This window comes from Sitophilus oryzae, unplaced genomic scaffold (assembly GCF_002938485.1).
Source record: "Sitophilus oryzae breed Bouriz unplaced genomic scaffold, Soryzae_2.0 scaffold_125_pilon_pilon, whole genome shotgun sequence".
Lineage (NCBI taxonomy): Eukaryota > Metazoa > Arthropoda > Insecta > Coleoptera > Curculionidae > Sitophilus > Sitophilus oryzae.
Window position 1 is genome coordinate 1,256,850 of NW_022145904.1, and position 27,249 is coordinate 1,284,098.

General features: G+C 33.3%; 1 protein-coding gene across 2 annotated transcripts in view; it reads left to right on the forward strand.

Moving 5' to 3' along the window:
- Positions 1-9,919: 9,919 nt before the first annotated feature.
- LOC115874268 (pickpocket protein 28-like) overlaps positions 9,920-27,249 on the forward strand; it is a 55,786-nt gene continuing 38,456 nt past the window's right edge. For both annotated transcript variants that reach the window (XM_030889367.1, XM_030889368.1), the window contains exons 1-3: positions 9,920-9,968; positions 19,719-19,968; positions 21,144-21,286. In XM_030889367.1, the coding sequence (XP_030745227.1) occupies positions 19,727-19,968; positions 21,144-21,286 (385 nt within the window). In that variant the 5' untranslated portion in view covers positions 9,920-9,968; positions 19,719-19,726. The remainder of the gene's footprint in view (positions 9,969-19,718; positions 19,969-21,143; positions 21,287-27,249) is intronic.

Genomic DNA, 27,249 nt, shown 5'->3' on the forward strand with positions numbered 1-27,249 from the left:
CTTTAGATACATAAATATTAGCACAAAGGTTCGTTTAAACGACATTAGTGAACAAAGCGATTTTAGGAAATTCATCCTCTTAGAGAGTAAAATTATCTCGGAACAGTTTGTTGTATGAAAATTCCTTACTATTTGGTCTAGAAGAATGAAATCCTACAAAAAAAATTAGAAGACATTTTTGAAATTCATCAACCAAATGGGTAAAGTTAGTAAAAATTTATATAAAAATTGGTGACCTCTGGATTATACACATAAAAATTGGCACAAAGGTAAAGCGAATTTATGAAATTTATACCCTTAGGGAGTAGAATAGGGAATGAAAGTTTGCTGTACGAAAATGCAATACTATAACATTATAAACCAGACAGTATAAAATTTTATACAAGGGTTTATTTAGTGACATCATAACGAAATATATCTTCCTCAATTACTTGATATGAGGTATCATTGAATCTTTAAATCTGTTGTTTTTTGTTAAGTTCGTTATTTAAACATATGTTTGTAATACACTCATATTAACACTAATCATATTTTTACGTTTTTATTCATCATTTTCAATGCCCCCCCGGTTGCATCTTTGTAAAGGACTGTGAATTTTTTTATGCGACGTTTCGCTCCAACATAGTGGACTTTTTTAGGCACAAGTGGTGTCTCATTTGACTGGAAGGTTCATCAATATCTAATAAGAACATATTTTTTGAAATACAAATAATTTTGAGTTCTTGTCCTTATGATCAAGCCAAGTATTAGCCAGATCGGCATTGCTTATCAATTTTACTCCATCTGAAAAGTATTATAAAATAAAGTTCGTCGCAAGCAGACGCAGGTGAACTATACAAAAATTAAAAGTGTATGAATATGGCAACAAAAATATTCAATAAATACGATATGTTTTGATATGTTTTTTTTTAAATACCTTTTTGAAGTTTGAAAACTTAAAATTTTTATACCCATTTAAGAATCATCTTAAAAAATAAATAAAAACTAAACAATCACGAACTTGTTTAGAAATAAATTTAAAGTACATACCTTGTGTTTAACAATATCCATAGTGGCTTTCAATTAAGTACGTACCCGTTTAACTCCATAATATACAGAACTACTATGAATGTTATTCTTTTCACTGATGAGATAATGATCGCAAAATTTATTTTTAGTGAAAATATTTGCTAACAAAAACGCTGTTTATGAAAAATAATATACAGGATGGTTGAACATTGCTATAAGTATAAAATTATATATTTAGATATTAGTAAATTTTAACATATTTTTTGATTTTTGTCCATGGGACGAAGCACTGTGTGTCGGTCGCGCCAGTGTGATGAGACACTTCAGCACGCTCGTTTCAATGCTGTCTGTGTTTATTAAAGTTTCCTGACGTATTATTTGTGATTTATAGTTGATTAAATGTGTTGAATTGTAATGTATCGGAAAGGTTCTGTGTTTTTATTATTTAATTGCTAAAATCAGAAGTGGGATAGAGCTTACATCACAATAAGCTTTTGAGTGGCATGGTGAAACTTGGAGGATGCATTTGAATAAGATAAGTACACAGTTTCTAATTAGGTTTACAAATCAAAAGTGTTGGTTGATGTTTGTGGCTTTGGAAAAATACGAAAAGTTAATAGTTCAGTTCATCAGTTGAGTATAATAAAGTAAATTTTTAAAGAAAATGAGTCACGGCGTCATGTCGCAAAACACAGAAGCCATTGCATTTAGATTGAGCATTGCAGTGTTTATATTAAGCAGTTGGAACATTTAGCAGTTTTAGAGCCCAAACAGATAGCCTGTATAAAGTTACGGAGGGAAATATTACAATGATTATTATTAAAACAAGTATTTTCTGCATTATTTCATAGCGGTTTAAGTTTAATTAAGTTTTTATAGTCTGAATAAGTTTTAATGATCTGTTTATTACTGGTAAATACATTGGTACATAATTGTTGGTTTAAAATATTAGCCACACCGTTTAAATTTTAATTCTGAATAAGTTTTTCTAATTGCATAACAAATAACAACACAGGAAAGTTTTTGTCAAGAAAAAAATATTGATCGGTATTTATTCAGGCGAAGTGATAAATATTGTTGCTTTTGTTTGCAAGGCTGCTGTTGTTTTTTACTTATTTCTTGCAGGTTAAAATAGTTTTGTTTTGTTGTTTTGGTTAAATTAGTTATTATGTCTAACAATAGTTTGTTTCCATCCTTGGCAGTTACGTCATCATTTTCGACGTTATATTGGTTTTCATGTTTTTCATGACCAACACGGAAATAGAATGATAATCTGTGACATAACAGCCAAGGATTAAAAAACAAAGCGGAGATGAGTATATTATGCTTCTATAAAATACTAAAAATAAAATGAAAACAAAAATAAGCACAGGCGGATTTATCTTTTTCTTTTTGAAACTAATATACACACACCGGAAAAATCTAGGGATATTACAATTTTATCCAGCCATCGTCAGTAATTTTATTATTTGCATTTCTGATCTAATGAAATTAAAATAAACAAATAGTTTACAGGACGTATTGGAAATAAAAATGCGAAATTTACTGAATTTTTCAAATTTACCTTGATTTTTATTGAACTCAAAAAAATACACACATTTTTTTTTATTCTAAACTGTGAATTAAAAAAAAAAAGATAAAACCATTTTTACTTAATAAAGGGTATGGCCTCCTCTACTGTTCATTACAGCCCTACATCGTCTCTCCATGATGAGGTTGTCAATCTCTTCTTGAGGTACAGCCTGCCACACTGCATTCACGGCCCGAACCAGATCCCTACGAGTTTCACGAGGCATACCCATTCTCAAAATTCTTCTTTGGACCGCGTCCCATACGTGCTCGATGGAGTTGAGGTCAGGAGATTGTGCCGGCCAGGGTAAGATGTTTAATTTATGAGCATTGATAAACTCACTTACCACTGTGGCTGTATGAGGGCGTGCATTGTCATGCATGAGAATGAAGTTTCTCCCAAAATCATTGGCATATGGTAACACGACAGGCTCAAGAATTAAATCACGATATGTGATTCCTGTTAGAAACCTTTCAAGAAAAACGAGATCGATTTTTCGGCCTAACTGGACTCCTCCCCAGACCATAACTGTTCCACCTTGATCAGGGTGCACTTCCTGAACATGATCCAACCTAATAAGATTTCCCGGTTCTCTCCATACCCTAAGCCTTCTCGAATCCGGATGAATTCAAAAGCGTGACTCATGCGTGAAGAGAACATTGGCCCATTGTTCATTCGACCACTGAACATGATCTTGAGCCCACAAATATCATACCTCTCGATTTCCTCTCGTTAAGGGTTGAGCTCTCCAGGGGAGTCTGCTTCTTAAGTTGACCTCTCTTAATCTATTGCGAACAGTGTCAGGACTAACGGTTACATTATGTGTTTCCTGGAGAATTAAACTAAGCTCTGGTGCTGTAAGAGTCGGTCGGCGTCGAGCATTTAATTGTAAAAAATGATCTTGCTGAGGGGTACTAATGCGATGTCGCCCTGTGTGCCTTTCAGCAACATCACCACTTTCACGGTAGCGTGCACTTAATCGCGATATTACACTTTGCGTTGTATTTAATGCTCTAGCTACGTCGATTTGGCGAATTCCAGCTTCGAGCATACACATGGTCCTTAGCATTTCGTCTCTGTTAAGATGTCTACGCTCCATAATGTCGTTTAATACTAAACAGAGTTATTTGAATGAATTCTGGCCAGTTATCATCAAAACATAGCCAGTACAGGTTAAATTCGAACAATTGATGCTAGGTGTTTTTTATACATTTGACAAAAAATGCACAAACACTTCTGCAAATATCCCAAATTTAGAAATAACTAGTGCGACTACTTCGTTTCAATCGAAGTAGAAAGAATCGGCCTACAAATATGTGGTTGTTTATTCAAAACATTTATTTTTAACTTTAATAAAATGATATCCCTAGATTTTTCCGGCGTGTGTTATATACAATTTGATTTTGAGGATTTCACTGTTTCTTTTTATTTTTTTGACTTTCAGGTCGGTTTTAAATTGGATTTAAGAAAAATGTTTGCCCAAATTTTCGTTGAGCGCCTGATTGTTTTTATTATTACAAAATTATTCTTCAGAATATATTTATTTATGTACTGCAATATTTTATTGCTGTGTTTTTGCGCTATGTCTCGGGGCTCCTCGCTGGACCTCGCATTTTTTGTAGCGCCTCGGGTCCCCTCGAGTGTTACTTCCAGCATTAAAGGCGCCTGAAAACTACTCGTGAGGAGGGCTTGGGGGGATTTTTTTTTGCGTTTCGTATTGCCTCGTTCAATTTTATTTCGTTTTAAGCTATTTCCAAAACGTGGCGGTATCTGTACCCGAGGCAAAGGACATTTTTTCATAAATCTTAGTGAAATAAGTAAACCTAGGCGTTTCTAAAATAGCTGTTGTTACGATGACATTTAGTTAATTACATCTCGTTTTATGTTGATATACAGGGTGTCCCAGGCTGACCGTGCATTAAAAGTGTCTAGAGAACTACATGACCTACAAAAAAACATCATGGTGAATAAGCATTGGTAAAATCACGAATTGGACATTTTTAAATTTGAAATTTGGTTTATAAGTTAACGAAAGTCGATATATTCGATCTGTCTAAATAAACATATTGAGAGCAAAAATATTACTTATTTTCGTTTGTTATAAAATTTCTCAAACCATTGTTACATTTCACAGTTACATTTCAAGAATTCCGTTACCATGACAAATTTAGAAATTTAGCACGTAAACTCTAATTGATACTTATAAAGTTTGAATATTTGTTATGGTAACGATTTTCTTTAAACGAAACAATTATAATAGAATTATTATCTATTAAATGGCTTTATTGAAGACACCAAAAGATTTAGGTACCTACAGGAACATGATATATCGCTGAAAAGCAATATTATTTGGGTTTCGATTTTTTAGATGATATACAGAGGCTTGTATTTAAAATAACAATAATTTGAACGGTTTTATAAGAAAAGGAAATAATTAGTTTTTCTGGTCTTTCTGTTTGATATCTAATCAGTTGATTTAGAACGATCAAATATGTCGACTTTCCTTAACCTATAAACCAACTTTTAGCTTTCGATATACCGTATTTATGATTTAACCAATGCTTATTTGTAATGAAGTTCATAAAATTTCTGGGCCACCCTGTATATTATATTAATATTATACGAGAATAATAGAGACTTGATTCTCTTGTAATAATGACAGGCAGGGTATTTTATTGTTAACTCATTATTGTAATGAACTTCATTAATGTTTCTATTGTTGAATTAAATAAGTTAAATATTTAATTTCCATTTTGTAAGAGAGTTTTGATCGGTTTTGGTCGCCGTGGTTCGGTGCGAGAAACCGAGACGTTTGCGCCGCTCTCCCTACCAGTGCAGGTTGAGTGGAGGGGACCGTAGTCGAGTACCTCGGCAGTACTGGCACTACAGAGTTAGTTGTGTGGTCGCACGTGAACAGTGAAGTTCGAGTCCGGAGTGCCCTGCCAAGTGTCCTGCTGCCAGCTGCCAGCCGCCTGCCGCCTGCCGCCGTATTGTATAAGGTAAGCACCCACCGCCAAAGTGATCGAGAGTAGGTCGTATTCTTTTTATTGTTAATACCGTTTACTTTACTGCCTTGACGCGTTATAGGGATAAGGGAGACAGAGATAGTTAGAACGCGCGATCGCAATAGCTGGCAAAACTCGTATTCGTTCAGGGCCAACCGTCCTCTAGCAGGTAGGGGAGCTGAACGGATCGCGCGAACGCAAGAGCTAGCAAAAACTTGTATTCGTTCAGGGCCAACCGTCCTCTAGCAGGTAGGGGAGCTGAACGGATCACGTGGACGCGAAGACCGATTTCTTTTATTAAAAAGGGAGACAGATAGCGGTTAAGGTAGTACAGTAAATACCCGGGTCGCGAATGTTCTTGGAACTAAGGCAGGATCTCGTCTATCCCGCGACTGGTTCTGTAGTTCCCGTATTCTCATCAGGAGCGCCGTGGGATCTCGCCGACATCCCGAGGTGGTCCTGACCGGGCGGTGTGGACTGTGCTTATCCAGGCGACTAACCGAGACGCCGTTTCGTTTTACTGCGCACGATCCAGGGCTCGCGTGCGTACCTATCCCACAGGACTCCGTTTCGTCCTACTGCGAACGATTCAGGGCTCGCGTGCGTACCTATCCCACAGGACTCCGTTTCGTCCTACTGCGAACGACCCAGGACTCGCGTGCGTACCTATCCCACAGGACTCCGTTTCGTCCTACTGCGAACGATCCAGGACTCGCGTGCGTACCTATCCCACAGGACTCCGTTTCGTCCTACTGCGAACGATCCAGGACTCGCGTGCGTATCTATCCCACAGGACGCCGTTTCGTTCTACGGCGAACGATCCAGGGCTCGCGTTTGTTTATCCCGGGACGTCTGTAACGACGTCGCCGACGTTTAGAAAGTCGGGTTATAAAAGAGTATATCGCTCCGGTACGTACATGTCTGTGTTTACTAGGACGCCGTTAAGTTAGACGCCGGTTAGAAACTCGCGTCGTTTTGTTTACTAGAGCGTCATGTCAAAAACGCGCTTTGAATTCGCGTGATTAAATCGGACAGTGAGTTGCATATCGAGATTATACGGTCAAAACTCTAGAGGTGCTCGATTGTTGTTGTAAATTTTATTTTACGAGTCATTAATTATAAATTTTCTTTCACTTTCATTACAATTTAAAGTCGTGAAACTTCCTGGGGTATTTAGCATATAGTTAATTAATTAAATAAAGCCTTAATGTTATGTTATAGTTAACTGTGTGTTTTATTTCTTTTCATTTCATCACTCCCTGGTATTTCCACTGTATAAAAGCTACCCGTATTGGCGAAACGTGGACCTCTTCCACTATAAATAACAGAGGTGGCGCCCGAGAGATTTAAATTTACTACTGTACGCCAGTAAGACTATTTATTTTTCACTGAACCAAAGAAAAATAAACTGAGACTCTTACATATTCAAGATCATGTTTTTGTCAATTTTACAATTATTGTTTTATTTTTTATTTTGAAAACTATTAGAGATTGTTATAGGTTAGTATAATACAAAAATGTTGAGATATGGAAGTCGTTTCGAAAAATATAATAATTTATCGGGTGTTCCATTTAAAATAACAAAGATGCTACCACTTTTAGTATGAAGCGGCAACACCGTAATGCTGAAAATAATTTAGACAGATCATGGAGCAGGTGCCTTTATGGAAAAATCCAAAATTTCCGATAGAGAAAGGTATGTAACTTGACGTAGATAACTCAAATATGGCAATTTTGGACTTAACATATAAGTTTGCTGTTGGGGTACAGATATATTTTGTGCGTTGGGTAGTCAAACTTGAATGTGACTTTTAGGAATTCTTAAAAATAGTTCCATTTGCGCTACGCGGACGATACAGTCCTTCTCGCTGAAAACATGCAAGACCTTCAAAATATGTTAAATCACGTCATCACAACTAGTCGAGAATATTGTCTGACACTCAATGTTAAGAAGACCAAATACATGATTGTCACTAAAACTGGAGTACCCAATGAACATCTGTACGCGGAAGGCGAGGAGCAGGAGAACTACCCTCTATAAAACCGTCCCAGATACTGGCTTTTGTCAAAGCCCTGGGACTGTATGATGAGTTATGATTCAAGAAAGGGGGACACAATGGATCTGTAAGGTCGAAGTGATTAACCCCCCTCCCACTCATTCTAAATTCTAAAAAAAAAAAGGCGAGGAGCTCGAAAGAGTAGAGTAGTACCTGGGGTATGGAAGCTTGGACCCTCAACGAGTTTTGCGAGCGGAAACTGGAGACCTTCAAAATGTGGGCATACCGAAGGATGTTGAGAATACCATGGACAGAACATGTAGCCAACGTGGAGTTTCTGAGAAGAATGAAGAAGGGCGTGGAGATCCTCAAGGAAGTGAAAAAAAGAAAATTGCAATATCTCGGCCATGAGAGGCCATCATGAGAGGTCCAAGGTATGAGATTTTGCAACTCATAATCCAGGGAAGAATGTAGGAAAAAGATCTGTTGGAAGGAGAAGAATATCCTAGCTCAGAAACCCGCAAAAATGTGACGTCATCTGACCTATTTAGGGCCGCAGCTTCCAAGGTCAAAATAGCAATGATGATAGCCAACCTCCGATATGGAGACGGTACATGAAGAAGAAGAAAAATAGTTCAATAACGGATACTGGAATTTTAGGGGGGCCCAAATAAAAAGTAATGTTGAATATGCTTTTTAGTTGGTTAACCCAAAAGCCAAATATTTAACCCAATTTATAAATTTTAGAGGGTCTGGGCCCCTTGGACCCCCCTTTGCATCCGCCACTGGTACTTTGTATTTATTATACTAATAAAATTAATAATGCTATTACCTCAATATGGGTGTGATTATGTCGCCAACATTAGGCGTTTAACTATATTAATAAATCGAAAAAAAGCGATCTATAATTTAAAACGGAAATTTTTATATATCCCAGGACGAAGGGTGTGTAGGGTATCGATGATAGAAAAAATAATGAGGGTTCTTTTTAATTTATTATATTTACTTGTAATTTTATACAAGGCATTTTGCATGGAATATTAAGGGTTAATCTATCCGCTCAAATATCCATTGAGGCATTGAGAGCAAAAGTGGTGCCTCTTAAGCTTCATGAAGAACCTCGCAATTAGTGGAATAAATTAGTAGTTTCAATTAGCGTAGAAGTTTGATACCCTAATCTCAATATAAGCATTTACAACGTCAAAATTAGTGGTAGTAAAGCTTCATTCAGAGAACCTCGCATTTAGGGTCCCTGCAACAACCTCCCGTAATCCTGCTGTTAAAACATAACAATTGGTTTTTATATAAAAAAACCAGCTGTTATGTTTTAACAGCAGGATTACGGGACGTCGTTGCAGCCACCCTTAGTGGAATAAATTAGTGGTTTCACTTACATTTTATAGTTTTTAGTTTACGATCATTCCCAATGTCTAAAAAACACAATTAAAATTAATAGAATATCTTAGCAACAGCTTCCGTTAGTCAGTTGTATCCATAGAGGGACCCCATTAGGCCATACACCACGCTATCCTACGTGAGCCCACGTGTTGCGACGTGGGAAAAATGTACACATGAGATCTGGGACAGACGATTCGCCCATCACACGTGTGATAGAGTGGGATGGCGTGGGGTGGCGTGTTGCCTAGTGTGTACGCAATACATGTAATTAAATGGAAAAACATACGCACAGTTCTTTATAACGTGGGGAGACATGGCGTGGCCTGGCGTGTTGGCTAATGGGGTCCCGGCGTTACTCTTTATCAAACGGCATTGAAAATTATTTTTACGTATCTTTAGCCACTTGAAAAGTCCAATTTGCAGAAATCGTAAACTTATACTTACGTTTTCTAATTATTTAATTATCAACTAATGAAGCACAATATCCCTTACACTCAGCTACATTCCTAATGGAATTTCTTTTTATTTCATATCTTTTGTTGGCAAGTAGAAAACTAAGTTATTTACGAACTAATAAATTTAAACTAGCCATCTTAAGTTTAATACTCATAATAATAAAACTCATTAGGAATATATCTGCGTTAATCTAAGTTTTAAGTGCTTTTTTTTTATTTCAAATTAAGTGAAAACTTTGTTGTAATTATTAGTTAACTTTTTAAATTTTAATTCAAGTCTATATCCTTTTTTGGAGTCTTAACTATATGTTTTCAGGCTTATTTATAAAAAACTATTACTTAACTATTTTTAAAATTTGGTATACAACTTGGGTGAAAAATACTTTCTCATTTTCTCGCAAAGCACGTTGGTGCGGGTAAAATTTGATTTCATATTTTTTCTATGCGAGTTATCAAATAAATATCACACAAATTGTGACATTCATTATTTAAACTGTTTTCATAGAGTCGTCTGGTACATAAAATTTACTTGTATGTGAGTATTATTTTTTAAATTTAAATTATATTATCTCATTTTGAATTATTTAATATTGTCAATGAAATAAATAATTAGAATATGTGTACAGAGACATCATTTTAAGTGTCTCACTCGATTTATAATTTTCCTATTTGGTATTTAAAGATAGTAGAAAAATTTTCTAATGTAATTTTTCGCGAGGATGCCGATTCTCTATACCAAAATTTTTTAAAACGTCAATTTTGACAGATACGACGCCATCTTGATTTTTTTTTAAATGGAAACCCCATCATATTTTAGCATGGTCCGGTAGACATATTTTAGCTAATTTCAAAAATATATACTTTAGTATATTTTGCACTTACCGTTTTCTATATACAGTGGATTTAAAAATGAATTGTCCCAGAATCATTTTAAGTGTCCCACCCAATTTAAAATTTTCGTCTTTTCTATTTTAAGATAGTAAAAAGATATTTTAATGTAATTTTTCGCGAGGATGCCAATTTTCTACATTAAAATTTTTTAAAACGTCAATTTTGACAGATACGACGCCATCTTGATTTTCTTTTTGAATGGAAACCCTATCATATTTGAACATGGTCCGGTAGACATATTTTAGCTAATTTCAAAAATATATAGTTTAGTATACTTTACACTTACCGTTTTCGATATACAGTGGATTTAAAAATGAATTGTTCCAGAATCATTTTAAGTGTCTCACCCAATTTAAAATTATCCTCTTTTCTATTTTAAGATAGTAAAAAAATATTTTAATGTAATTTTTCGCGAGGATGCCGATTTTCTACGTTAAAATTTTTTAAAACGTCAATTTTGACAGATATGACGCCATCATGATTTTTTTTAAATGGAAACCCCATCATATTTTAGCATGGTCCTGTAGACATATTTTAGCTAATTTTAAAAATATATAGTTTAGTATACTTTGCACTTACCGTTTTCGATATACAGTGGATTTAAAAATGAATTGTCCCAGAATCATTTTAAGTGTCTCACCCAATTTAAAATTTTCCTCTTTTCTATTTTAAGATAGTAAAAAGATATTTTAATGTAATTTTTCGCGAGGATGCCAATATTCTACATTAAAATTTTTTTAAAACGTCAATCTTGGCAGATACGAAGCCATCTTGATTTTTTTTAAATGGAAACCCTATCATATTTGAACATGGTCCGGTAGACATATTTTAGCTAATTTCAAAAATATATAGTTTAGTATACTTTGCATTTACCATTTTCTATATACAGGGGGTTGAAATCAAGAATTCCTCTAATTTTGATGTATTTGAATATGAATGCCATTCACTTACAACTGAGTGGCATTCGTATCCAAATGCATGAAATTTACATAAATTGATTTTTTAAAACTAAATTTTCAAAAATTTTTTTATATACAGGGTGGTCCGAACTGTATTCCAGAAACTTCGGCAGCATATCCTGCAGATAAAAATAAGTAAAAAAGTTCGTATAAATATCTATGTCCTACAATGCTTAGTTTCGGAGATACACAGTGTAGAAGTTTCATTTTTATTTCGATTTTTTCCAATTAATTTCTGAAGTAACGACAATATTTGGCTGAAAATTCGTGTATGGGAGTTTTTTGACATGAGAAATTTGATTTTGATGTCAATATGACTCTTATTTGTGGGGGGCGGCACCTACATGTGTTTTAACTGTTTTTTACTTATTTTTATCTGCAAAATATGCTGCCAAAGTTTCCGGAATACAGCTCGGACCACCCCGTATATAAAAGTCATATTGAAGAAGAATCAAAGTATAAATAAATAAAAAAATTCACAGTCCTTTACAAAGAAGCAACCGGGAGGGCATTGAAAATGCTGAATAAAAACGTAAAAATATGATTAGTGTTAATATGAGTGTATTACATACATATGTTTAAATAACGAACTGAACAAAAAACAACAGATTTAAAGATTCACTGAAAAAGTAGTAATGTTAAAATTAAATAAAACATTATCAATAATAAATAATTATGCGATGCCAGATCATGATCAATGACAGATAAAGAATTCTTACGGAAAGTTACACTTTACGATATAATTTTTTAACTGTTAAAGGCAAAGCCCATTTAAACACAAAACTTTTTAATACCTACTACTGTATCTAAAAGACTTTTTTTTTAATTACTAAATTTTTAGCCACGCTTCTGTTTTTCTTGGTGTCACGTCACAGATTAACAGGCCCACGTTTGCACCACAAAGCGATGCTGCAGACCACTAGGTAGACCGGTCGTAGAAATTTATGTTATACAACTTGTAGTCAATCTACACAAATATTATCAAAAACTTTTTTTCTTTTAAAATGTGTTCAGATTTTGTAAAAAGTATAAGTCAAAATCGCAAAACTTAAATTTGATATGAGTTTCTTAGTTCTTAACTAATATAGTGGCGAATTACAAAAATTCCTTTTCAATGAAAATTAATGAGTTAAATAAAATAATTTAATAAATTACTAGCTTTTTCTCGCGACTACGTTCGCGTTACACCTCGAATCGTTCATGCATTGATTTAAATGATTTTTACTTCTTTATAGAGAGCTAGTGAGCATAGATGTTTTTTATTTTTCATTTTTTTTATTTATTAAGAGCACTAATACTCTCTTTATAGGTTATTTTTTATTCTTTGAAGGATAATTGAGGAAGATATATTTCGTTATGATGTCACTAAATAAACCCTTGTATAACATTTTATACTGTCTGGTTTATAATGTTATAGTATTGCATTTTCGTAGAGCAAACTTTCATTCTCTATTCTACTCCCTAAGGGTATAAATTTCATAAATTCGCTTTACCTTTGTGCCAATTTTTATGTGTATAATCCAGAGGTCACCAAGTTTTATATAAATTTTTACTAACTTTACCCATTTGGTTGATGAATTTCAGAAATTTCTTCTAATTCTTTTTGTAGGATTTCATTCTTCTAGACCAAATAGTAAGGAATTTTCATACAATAAACTGTTCCGAGATAATTTTACTCTCTAAGAGGATGAATTTCCTAAAATCGCTTTGTGTAGCTAATTCACTAATGTCGTTTAAACGAACCTTTGTGCTAATATTTATGTATGTAAAGCTGGCGGCATGAACTCACTCTAAAATATCTAAAAACGTTATATATAATCTAACTGACACACCACTGACAATGACAAATAATTTATTTCTGGAGGTATTGTGTGTAGGTGTTTTTCAGGTATGTTTTAGTATTTAGTCGTTTTATACAAAGAAATAGCCATTAAGCACTATAAAAATACTTCATAACAAATCTACACATATATACTTTTCATTTAAAAAAAGAATCATCAAGATTGGTAAAGCGGTTTCGGCGGGATGGATGCAACAAAAAAACCCTTTGAGCTTTTATATATGTATGGATTAATTATTTTTCCAACATATTTTACTTTGCAAATTTTTATAAATAGTCAGACTCGCCAATATCGTACTCCGTGTCCAGCCTGTTTAGCCAAACGTAGGCCGATTCCTCTTCGACGGCGTCGTGACCCTGGCCGAAGGAAGAGTCTTGAAGACGCTCATCCGCGCATAGGAATAAGTTGACTGCGTAGCGTATTGCGTATTAATCGATTCTGAAATTTTCTATCTCGTGTATAACATGTTCGCAAGTTTATTATTTTAATCTCGATTTTAATAGATAAATGTGTGAAATGCCACCTGAATATCTTCCGCCATGACATGTTTTTACTTTTTTGTTATGGTAAAGTGATTTGTATAAACTTTATTCAATAACGTATATTTTCCTCCATTTGTGATTTTTTAATTTTAAGCGAAAATTAAGTATAACATTTTAGGAAAAAGAAACACTGTAATATTTAAAAGAATAAGAAGAAATTAGTCTTATTTTGAAAGGAAAATATAGAAAAAACTCTTTCTATAGAAAAAGTCTTTATACTAACCAGAATCCGGTGACATATACGCGGTCTCACCGGAAACATTACTTATTACTTCGCATAACTTGAAGAATATCTACTTTTAATAATGAACACTTCAGAAATACACCAGTAAAAACATTTATTATTTGAGATTAAAACTCGAATTAAATTATAAATATTAGTTACCTATGTTGTTATAGCTTTTATAGGCCTGTTTAACGACTTAATAAGTTACCTAGCGAAAAAATCTGTGCGCGTACCTACCACTATTGTTACAGGTTAATTCGTTAAAGAAATATGTTACACAAGTTAAAAACGCTAAAATTTTAATGGTATTACTTGTGCATTATTGGCCTTATAATGTAATTTGTTGGAATTATATCTTCTTTAAATATAATTAGACTTTTTAACGACTTTTAAGTTACCTAGGAAAAAATCTGTGCACGTACCTACCAGTATTGTTACAGGTTAATTCGTGAAACAAATGTGTTACATATTATTCGTGGTATTAGTGGTATTATATTGGAATCAGCTTGGCATTAGTGGGGCATTATATGAGAAATTTTGGTATTTAATTTGTATTTTTGGCATTACTTTGGCATTAGTATACAGACATTTGTCAGCGGTTTACTCCTTGTAGATAATCAAAAAGTTTTTTGATAAAATTTGCTTTTTATGTCAGATCATTTCTATGAAAAATTACATTAGATTTTTATTAAAGACGCTGGGTAATTAAAACATTGACTAATAAAGCTTGTCCACTTTAAATAAGGGGTCACGAAATATCCTCCTTGGAGTGTTTGGGTTAAGGGGTGTATAATAAATTAATCGTTGTTTTATAATAAAAACCATAAAACATTTATTTGTGAGTAAAATAATGCAATGGTTGGATATCTCTCCTTTATAATTAGGTGACTAAAAATACACTAAAATAATTAGAAAAAAAATCTTGTACTTATTTAGTAATTACGTCAATATTAATTAATTGACTTTCTAGTCTATTTTATTTTATGTACAAATATATTATTAAATTTTAAGCATTAAGTAATAAAACACTTTGTGCCCTCTTATATCGTAAGAGGTTACGAAATATACTCCTGGTTACACCCCTTACAGAAAACAGTGTAAGGGGTGTAAATAAATTGTATAATCACTGTTTTTTATAATAAAAACTATAAAACATTTCTTATTTGTGAGATTAAAAAAACAAAACAATGCATTGGTTAAAATAAGTACATTCAATACATATGTATGTGTTATAACATAATATAGCCATTACTATTATACTATTATTATTAAAATAATATGTGTGTAACATATTTCTTTAACGAATTAACCTGTAACAGACATTTATATGCCCAGTATATTTTTGTTTAACAAACCAATCAGGAAAAATCCAAAACCTACCGTTATAGGAGGTATAAGATGATTAAACTTATATAATGACAACTACTTATCGGATAACAAATTAATTACTACTGTCAGCTAGTTCAGCTACTGTCTATGTAGAATATACCTAGAGTACCTACACCTACCTATGATGTAGGTAGATTAAAGATTATTTTGACGTTACCTCTCACTTCGGTGTCACAAGCTGAATTTTTCAGGGATGGAAGTACATTACATGATATGGGGACCCTTATTCCGAAAGTAGTACAAAATTAGACCGGGTAAAAGGGCACTATCATCAAAAATCGATATATTAATACCACCGTATAGAGAAAACAAATACTTATTTTTTGATCCAGTACACAATAAAGTCTTCGTAGGGAGTAATTTTTATAATTATTTACAAAAAACATTTCCATTAGCGCTTATGACCAAAAAAACTTTAAACATGAATAATCATTTCAATCATGCGAAAATTTGGTTTAAAAATAGATTTTTTTTTAATATAACTTTCATTTAACGAAAAGGAAGGCCTAAATGAAAAAAAAGAAACAATTTAAAAGTTTCGCTTATGTCTTGACAAGGTATCAAAGCAAACCCCATATTTTTTGCTTTTAAACTAATAAAGATATATCAATAAACAATTAGCGATGTAATGGTTTTTGCGCGCGCTGGCCGACTGCCGCCGCTGCTCCGAGATTTCCTATACCCTTGCACACCCTTGTATATATGACGTCATGGTGTGGCAAATGTAGCATTTTAATTCGATTTGGGCTCCCTTATATAGGATAACAGAAACATTTTCAATGTTACATTTTCAATGTTAAAATTTAAGCGTCGTAATTGTCAAATTTGACACTTTCACGAATTTTAAAATTCGAAAATTGTAAACTGGATGAGTCGCTTAAAATAATTCTAAAGATTTCATTTTTAAATGCACTGTATACCGAAAACGGTAAGTGCAAAGTATACTAAACTATATATTTTTGAAATTAGCTAAAATATGTCTACCGAACCATGCTAAAATATGAGGGCGTTTCCTTTTAAAAAAAATCAAGATAGCGTCGTATCTGTCAAAATTGACGTTTTAAAAAATTTTAATGTAGAAAATCGGCATCCTTGTGAAAAACTACATTAAATAATCTTTTTACTATCTTAAAATGGAAAAAAGGAAAATTTTAAATTGGGTGAAACACTTAAAATGATTCTGAAACAATTCATTTTTAAATCCACTGTATATCGAAAACGGTAAGTGCAAAGTATACTAAACTATATATTTTTGAAATTAGCTAAAATTTATCTACCGGGCAGTGTTAAAATTTGATGGGGTTTCCATTTAAAAAAAAATCAAGATGGCGTCGTATCTGTCAAAATTGACGTTTTAAAAATTTTTAATGTAGAAAATCGGCATTCTCGCGAAAAATTACATTAAATAATCTTTTTACTATCTTAAAATAGAAAAGAGGAAAATTTTAAATTGGGTGAGACACTTAAAATGATTCTGGAACAATTCATTTTTAAATCCACTGTATATCGAAAACGGTAAGTGCAAAGTATACTAAACTATATATTTTTGAAATTAGCTAAAATTTGTCTACTGGGCGGTGTTAAAATTTGATGGGGTTTCCATTTAAAAAAAATCAAGATGGCATCGTATCTGTCAAAATTGACTTTTTAAAAAAATTTAATGTAGAAAATCGGCATCCTCGCGAAACATTACATTAAAATAACTTTTTACTATCTTAAAATAGAAAAGAGAAAAATTTTAAATTGGGTGAGACCCTTAAAATGATTCTGGAACAATTCATTTTTAAATCCACTGTATATCGAAAACGGTAAGTGCAAAGTATACTAAACTATATATTTTTGAAATTAGCTAAAATATGTTTAACGGACCATGCTAAAATATGATGGGGTTTCCATTTAAAAAAATTAAGATGGCGTCGTATCTGTCAAAATTGACGTTTTAAAAAATTTTAGTGTAGAGTATCGGCATCCTCTCAAAAAATTACATTAGAAAATCTTTCTATTATCTTTAAATACCAAACAGGAAAATTATAAATCGAGTGAGACACTTTAAATGATGTCCCTGTACATTTTATTTATGTTAAAAATAAAAACTTAAATTTTAACTTATTATTTAAAAAGTAAGTATTGCTGTTAAAGTAACCAATATAAAGAGAGATCGGAAAGGAAGATTGGACCAAATGACTCCTCTTCATTCGAAGTGAACAAAATGGATCGAGGAATGTGGACAGATATAATATTCCTTCAGGACGGATTAACCTGGTATACAGATGGGTCGAAGACCGCTGAAGGAACAGGAGCTGGAGTATTTGGGAAAAGATCAAGGGTAAGCTTATCCTTTTTCTTGGGTAAATACTCAACCGTATTCCAGACAGAAATATTCGCCATTCAATGTGCGAAAGACAGAAGAGCTTATTCAGGTAAGCTCATAAATATATAGTTAGACAGTCAGGCAGCACTTGGGGCGCTTATGAGCTCAAAGGTATCGTCGAGACTCGTCTGGGAATGCCTAGGTGAACTAGGAGCTCTGGCATGAAAGAACAGAATTAAATTATTCTGGGTGTTGGGCTGTAGCGCCATCCAAGGCAACGAAAAAGCCGATGAGCTAGCTAGGTTATCTTGGTCCAGAGCCAGTACTGGGAATACCCAAATGTAGTGCAGTAAAATCTGGATTAGGGAAAAACAGAATGTCCACTGGAGAAACAGACAGGGGCACAGGCACAGCAAACCCTTTATCCAAGGACCTAGCCCTAAAACCGTAAAAGAACTGGTAACGCTCAGTAGTAATAAAGTGCGGATTACAACAGGCCTCTTGACAGGACACATGGCTGTCAAGTGTTACGTGAACAAGTGCAACTTGTATCAAGGTAGACTTTTCTGCAGACTCTTTGCTGCGATAAAGATTCTTAAACAGCGGGGCACATAATATGTAACTGCGATGCTCTGGATCGCAAGCGACACTTTTTATTTGGGAAACCTAGTTTATTTTTGAAAACTAGGTTGTAGAACTGAAAGAACTATGCTCCCATCCTATCAAGGACCTGCATAAGTTAGGGTACAGCAGGGTACAGGGATAGGAGAATGGGCGCAGATATAGAAAGGGGACAAACACAATAGGTCTCACAGGTCGCGGTGTTTCCAGCAGAAGACGGCCCCTTGTTATTGAAAAAAAAAACATATAAACTTTTTGCCGTTTTTGCAAATATAATGGCAAAACATTCGGATATTTTTTTGGATAACAAATTTAATATACTATTTAATTTTTTAATCTGTTTTAATTATTTTATGGCTTAATTTTATATAAATTATTGTCGTTTTTTTAAATTTTGTTGTTTTTCTTCTCGTTTACCGGCCTATTAGTAAACATAGTGTTTCGACAGTCCATTCTTTATTAGTTAATCTTTGTCATTGAATATTCTTGTTAGATTAGTGGTTTAAAAAACACATTAAAATTTCAATCTGTAAAATCTCAATAAAGTAGTAATATTAAATAAAGTAATATTAAATAAAGCAATAATCAAAGTTCCCTTTTTAATTTTCTATTATTTACAATACTCGTATTCCAGGGGAGCAAAGTTTTGTCACATTTAGGGAACAGTTACGTATCTGCGTTTTATTGCTTCATATAAGGCACATGAAGGGCTTGGTAACGTAACAACGACGTCACCTAGAACACATTTTCCTTAAATGAATAAAATGCTCACTGGGTTGTACAATGAAAATAGTATCGAAAAGTTTTGTATAATAAGCTTAATATTTTAAAAAGTTCTTAACATATTATTGTTCTAATAGAATTTTTTTAGTTAAGAACGAATATTTCTTTTCACCATAGAAATAAAAAAAAATTGTTTTTTTGTTCTACAAAGAAAGTGTAGTTCATAGATTATTAAGTTATGCATAGGAATATATTTTTCTGCAGATAAATGTTTGTTTTTATTATAATATTGTGGGTGTTTTGTAAAAAAACGACAAAAATAAAAGAAGCGTGTAGAAATTCAAAATAATTACTAATTAACTATTAAATTAATGAAATTACAAATAATTACAATGATTTATATTTACATAATTTTCTGCTAGTCTTTTTTTAGTTTTTTGAAATGGCTATGGATTATATATCAGTTGAGACGAATTACCAGTCAAGCAAATTCTAATGCAATTAATTTTGTATCCTGTAGCATTTAAAAATTATATTAGAAAATTTAACGTGTTGTGTATATGTCAAATTTAACATTTAAAGTAATAAATAACTAGAAAGAGGGTTAATAAAAAGATTAAAAAAAAATAAAAAATTGCCCTTTTTTAATTTTACTTAAGCTTATTAAGTAAGGAAAAACTAACGCCATTGTATTTTTTTTATTTATCTCTAGCATTACCTATGTAATATCCAGTTTTTTTCAATATACAGAGTACTTATTTTACAAATACCTCCTGTTCTAGTTCATAACATGGGCGATAGTCCAAAGAAGGAAATTGAAAATAACGATGTAAGCGATGTTGAATTACCAAAAAAAGAAAAGGAAGATGACAAAGAAATAAAAAAAGAAAAGGAAGATGACCCTATAAAACCACACAGACCTTATCCAGGATTTAGAAAAAACTTTTATTATTATTTCACAGAATATTCTCATAATACCGGTATCCAAGGTTTTAAATATATGGGAGAACAAGAAAGAACTATTTTTGAACGGTAAGTATAAAAATGTATTTAATTATGCCTATATTTTCAACGCAATCAATAAAATTGTAATATTTTAACATAACTTGTATGTAGAATGTAGAATGAATGTAGAATGAGTAAGAAGGGGGTTAATCACTGCGACCTTACAGATCTATTGTGTGCCCCCCTTCCTTGATTCATCACACAATCTATAACCCATCATACCTCTGTTGTAGAGGGGACAGGGTATTTCCCATCCTCCTCTGACAATAATTCTTCCTCCGAGGGTACACACCCTTCCACGGTTTGAGTTTAGCCCTCCGTGCCGCTCTTCACAGTCGAGAAGCTTGCATCCGGCTGAGGAACCCGTGAGGTGGAGGCTGGAGGATCTGTCTTCATTTTCTCCACCTTTTTAACTTGGTCTCTCTTTAGACCTGATACCGGTGTTGTCCCGTATCTATAATAGAGGATATGTCACTTTTTCTCTATTGCCTCCTTGGATTTGAAGTCAATTCCTATTGTGAGGACCTGACCATGACCCTCCTCTCTCGAGATGATGACTCGCCAACTCGATGTCTGACTCGCCAACTCGATGTCACATAAGTTCTATAAAAAAGGTGATTTTAAGGCGTATGGTTTTGCAACACTATTTTAGCATTTAACGTAATTTTATTATGGTGGTATTATTAGTTGCTGTTATTGCTGAATGTTATAAAAATTCCAAATGGCGGCCATAAGAATACAAGGACTTGACTGTTGTACGAAATCTAGCAGGCTTAGAAATTTTTGAAACCGGCATTTAATTTGCCGAGGTCGAAAATACAAAACTACCAACTTACTTAGCGATAGATACATTAGTTCTGAAGATATTGCCATTTAAAAGAAATGCATTATTTTAATTTTTTTTCGCCATAATTCGGAAACTAAGTAATCAAAATATCGGAGTTTTTTCCACAGACATTTAAGTTCTAATATCGCAACTTTTATCGAGCATCGAAATTGTCACCCCCCTGTATACCAAAATGCAGTAACGCACGCATCATGCTAATGCTAATGGGGTATATCATGCTAATGCTAATGGGGTAGAGATATGTCTTTAAATAGGAAAATATTTTTCGCAGTTAGTTGTTTCGCGACGGTATTTTCTTTATTTTTTGTATATAATTTTAATATTGTTAATAGTTTATATTTTTTCTTGTTTTTAGTTTATGGTGGTTGGTACTTTTTTGTGTTTCCCTCTATATATGTATTAACTTAATTATTCAAACCTGGATAAAATGGACTACCTCTCCAGTACTTTTAAGTTTTGGTAAAAAGCCAACTTTTGTGTGGCAAGTGCCATTTCCAGGTAATTATTACTTAATTTTTTGTACATACCATTACTTTCAATCGTTTTTAAGTAGAGATGTGTTTGTACTTGAATACGATTGTTATTAAAATTGTAAGATAAAAATTAGTCGTCTATGTCTTTGCTGTTCACCTGAAAATAACTGCTTCAAATTCCAGCCGGTATGACCGATATACAGTGTGTCTGTATAGTGTATCTAACTTCGGTGGGTAATTCCACAGATAAAATGAAACACAAAGTTCCTATGAACATATACCCTCAAATGCTTCCCGAAGAAGTTACAGCATTCCAAAGGGCAAATAAAAATAATATATTTTGTTTATTTTTAAGAACATTGTTAAACCGTTTTTCTTGAAATTTGGTACTTACAATTTTTAACGCCAAAGTGAATGGTGATAGTGTAAAATTCCGTAACAGCCCTGGAAGGGTACTTTCCATTATAGTAGAGAGTATTACTGGTCGTACTCTTTTTATCCTTATAGAAGCAGTAATTTTAACAAATGACATAAAAAGCTAGAACTTTTTTACGTAAGAAAGGTGCTTTTCCTTTAGTTTGATACTGTGACCGGTTTTCAAGATGTTTGCGTTTAAAGGTTACGATGCGTCAATTTTACTATTAGCCAAATCATAAGATCAATTTATTATAAATTTTTTTATATTTCATTATTCCGCTAATACTAAAATCAACGCACCCTAACTTTGAAACGCAAATATCTTGAAAACCGTTCATCGTATCGAACTAAATGAAGAGCACCCTTTTGTAAAGTACTCTTTCAGGGCTCTTACGGAATTATACTCTATTGCTATTTGCTTTGGCATTAAAATGTATGTAAGAGTAACAGATTTCAAGAAAAACAGTTTACCAGTGTTCTTAATAATGAACAAAATATATCATTTTTATTTACCTTTTCGAGTGCTGTACCTTCTTTGGGAAGTAGTTTAGGACATATGTTCATAGGACCTTTTTGTTTTATTTTTATATGTAGAATCATCCACCGAAGTTAGATACATTATTTTTTTGCCCACCGTATAAATAGCGCTAGCCACCAAATCAATGAAAGCAGTGTCAAATTACTATACCGACAAAATGTCGGTCCCAGCCTGTACTTGTTAAAATCTGATGACATATCATTATAAGTAGAGTCGTCGCGTCGCCGCGCCGGCGCCGCGCCGTGGGTAAGAGTGTGCATTGATTATATTTTCAATAAAGAAATGTGTATCGGTTTTTTTTCGCTGCCAAGCAAATTAATACACTGTAAATTAGGGTGGGCCAAAGAAATCGACTACCTATTTTTTTTTCATTTTATACTCCAAAAAAAATGGTTGGTAAACACCTCAATAAAATTCTCTCTAAGTATAAGCTCTTAATTTTAATAGGAAGGTCTTTCGCCTTTCAGTTTTCTATTTTTTTCCTTATTATTAAAAATAAAAATTCATATCTCGGTATACACTATTTGGAAAAAATATCTCGTCTCACATATGTGGGAAATTGAATTCTCTACAAAAAAGGTCTCTTGCAACTTTTTTGTAAACCTCACCGTTCGAAAGTTATTAAAGGTTGAAATTTGATTATTTTAAGGCAGTTTTCTTTTTCTCATGAATTTTATAACTCGTTAACAAAAATTTATTATAATACGCGCAACTCATTTATGGGAAATTTACTGCTCTACAAAAACGGTTTCTTTTGATTTTTGTTCTTCTTTCTCCGCCTGGTTCCATCCAGTGTTGGATATAGGCTTTGATATAGGTATAGGCCTCTTCTAGGTTTCTCCACGCTTCGCGATCTCTAGACAATCTTATCCATTGTCTTCCCGCTACTGCCCTGACGTCATCGACCCATCTCTTTTTTGGTCTGCCCACACTTATTGTTGTTCCCCTAGGTCTCCATAGGATGACTTTTGGTTTTTTTTATGATTAGTCGAGTAAATTAACCGTTTAAAAGATATTCATCGTCAAATTTCAATGCACAATAATTTTAACAGTTTTTCATTAATATTATCACATCTTTGTCAAAAACAGCTGTTCGTTGGACTGTATACAGGGTGGTCCGAACTGTATTCCGGAAACTTCGGCAGCATATTCTGCAGATAAAAATAAGTAAAAAAGTTCGTATAAATGTATGTCCAAAAATGCTCAGTTTCGGAGATAAAAGGTGTGGAAATTTCATTTTTATTTTTATTTTTTCCAAATAATTTCTAAAGTAACGTCAATATTTGGATGAAAAATGGCGTCTGGTTTTTTTTTTTGACATGAGAAATTTCATTTTGATGTCAATATGACTCCTACTTGTAAATAATAATAATAATAATAACATATATTATACCAAAAAATAATGAAACACAAAACCCCGCCAACTATAGACCTATCACTTGCTTACCAACATTATATAAAATTATTACAGCAGTCATATGTCAGAAGATAAATCAGCACTTATCACAGCATAATATCCTTACAGAGGAACAAAAGGGATGTAGAGAACAGAGCCAAGGATGCAAGGAACAGTTAACCATTGATGCGGTAGTAATGGGCCAAGCTGTCAAGGAATGTAGAAATCTCCACGTAACTTATATCGACTACAAAAAAGCGTATGACTCCATCCCACATAGCTGGTTAAAAAGGGTTCTTCAAATCTATAAAATCCATCCAATGCTTCAAAATTTTCTAAGTCAAACAATGCAGTCATGGAGAACATCTAACAACCTGTAATGCAAATATACAAACAGATACAATCCCAATCAAAAGAGGAATCTTCCAGGGCGATTCCCTAAGTGCACTGTGGTTTTGTATATGCCTTATAACCCACTCTCCAATACTTTGAACGAAACAGCATATGGCTTTAACATTAAATACGAAAAATCAGTAAGACATAAAATTAACCATCTCCTATACATGGACGACATAAAACTATATACAGCGACAAAAACAGAACACACCGAGCTACTTAAAATTCTAGAAAAATCCACAAACGACATAAAAATGGAATTTGGGAGAACAAATGTAAAACACTACACATAAACAGAGGTAAATGGCAAAACGAAGAGCAGGCATCTACATTAAACAATGAACACTTAGACAACATGCAACCCAACGAATATTACAAATACTTGGGAATTTTACAAAACAGAAAAGTTGACCATACCGCACTCAAAACCCAACTAAAAGAACAATACAGGAAAAGACTAAGTAAAATACTGAAAACCGAACTAAATTCAAAAAACACAGTTAGAGCGATTAACACCTACGCCATACCGCTGCTCACCTATTCATTTGGAATCATTAAATGGTCCAAAACAGATCTGGAAAATTTAAATATTCTGACAAGAACTCAGCTAACTAGATTCCGACAGCTGCATCCCAACTCTTGCAAGGAGAGGCTGACCATTGAAAGAAAAGAAGGAGGTAGGGGCCTGACAGATATTCACGAAATACACAACAAACAGATTAATTCACTAAGAAAATACTTTAAAGAAAAAAATACCTCATTACACCAAGCAGTAACTATAGCGGATGCTAACTACACACCATTAAATCTTAACGCAGAAAATATTCCTGTTTCAAATATACTCACATTAGAGGAAAAGAAAAACAAATGGTCCCAAAAGCAACTACATGGAAAACACTGTCATATTATGAACAACCCCGACATCGATAAAGAACTGTCATATTCATGGCTACAAAAAGGGCAACTGCAACCGGAAACGGAGGGATTCATTATAGCGATACAAGATCAAGTAATAGCAACGCGCAACTACAGGAAATACATAATAAAAGATAGGGCCCAACAAACGGATACCTGCAGGCGTTGCCACCTCCAAAGTGAAACAATAGAGCATATTACAAATGGTTGTAAAATACTCACTGGTACAGAATACACTCTAAGGCATGACTTTGTTGCGCGTATTATACATCAAGAAATAGCAAAAACATATAAATTTATACAAGAAGAACAGCCCTATTACAAATACACGCCGCAATCTGTCTTTGAAAACGACACTATAAAACTCTACTGGGACAGAACGATCCATACTGACAAGACAGTAACATGCAATAGACCTGATATAACGTTAACACTAAAAAAAGAGAAAGTAACATATCTAATAGAAATCAGTGTTCCGAATGACAACAACATAACAAAGAAATATGAAGAAAAAATTAGCAAATACATTCCACTAACACAGGAAGTAGAACGAATATGGCAACAAAAAGAAGTTAAAATCCTACCATTTATTATATCTAGCACGGGCCTCACACACAGGAAATTTATAGAAAACCTCGATATTTTAAATTTAAAAGGTCATATTCACACACTTGCTCAAAAAGCAGTAATCATTAAAACCACAAACATAACCCGCTCCTTCTTAAAACAATAGAAACAAAACAATAGAAACTCTGACAGTACTTGGTATGAACACCCGTCTGTCAGAATATACCACCAAGAGTGAGAAAAAAAAAGACTATTTGTACAACTGTGCCCATATACAATAATAGAAGAAAGAGAAAAAAAACTAGTGTACAAAAGGGCAAGGTTCAGTTGAGCAGATTAGATATCTGCCCTCTGTTCAACTAACCCACAGAGAAGAAAATATTTGTTAACAATAATAAAAATTAATGAAACTAAATCTTAAGTAAATCTACAAATATGTAACCTTAAAATTGCATAAACAGTATAAAAATAAATTTATTTACGGCATGAAATATAATAAAATTTATATAGAAGAGAAATATATTAACAAAAATACAAAATAATACAAGCAAATTTAACATTGAACATGTTCATTATAATTATAATCCATTTATTTATGCTGTCGCACCATGTGCTGAAGAACAATTCTCTTAAATGTAGCACTAGACATCCTGTTAATATTTTCGGAGAAGTCGTTTAAATATTTTGCGATTAAATATGAAAAACATCGTTCATACAAAGTAGTATTGTGACTAGGAATTGTTAGCTTTCCCTTAAATCTAATGTTAATATTAGGAATGTCTGTGCGAAACCGAATTTTCTCGTAAAGATATGGTGGTGACTTGTTTATTAAAATTTTATGGAACAGACAAAGCAGATGAAGGTGGCGCCGCTCGTTCATCAATAACCATCCTGAATGCTTATATGCTTGACTAATTGGGTCATATTTCCGGATCCCAAAAATTAGACGTATACAAGAATTCTGCAATTTTTGAATGCTATAAGCAATTCGCTTTGTAATGCAAGGTCCATAGAGAACATCGCAAAAATTTAAATGTGACAATACCAGAGCCTCGCATAACATTGTTTTTATATTTCTGTTTAATACATGACGATGTTGAAAGAGAAGTTTCAAATTTAAATAAGCTTTCTGAAGGCATGCATTTATATGCTCTTGAAATCTGAGATTTTGATCCATTATAACTCCTAAATTTTTTGCGCTCGTTTTTATCAGTAAAGGTGAATTATTTATTTCAATTGAGTTCGAAAAGCAATCCAAAAACTTTTGTCTGTCACCACCCTTACCAAAAACTAATACTACAGACTTCTTAGGGTTTAAAAAAAGACCATGATTTTTTGCCGTGAGAGAAAATTGATTCAAATCATAATTTAATGCCGAGATAGCTTGAATACTTTCTTCAGGAGGAAATGACAAGTAAATTTGTGTATCGTCAGCGTAAAGGTGATATTTGCTAGACAGTAATGTATTCGGAAAATGAGAAGTATAAATACTAAATAACAGAGGGCCCAAAATCGAGCCTTGTGGAACACCGCTAGTGACTTCCTTGAAGGCAGACTGTTCACCACCATAAGTTACTGCTTGACTTCTGTCTTTTAAAAACTCTCGAGTAAGTGAACAGCCTGTTCTGAAAGTCCAACACTCTGCAAAATTGACAAGGATTTTATGGCTAAGGGTGTCAAAAGCCTTACTAAAGTCCAACAAAACTAATACTGTTAATTTGCCCTCATCCTATGCCTCTAATATCTCATCTGTAATGTT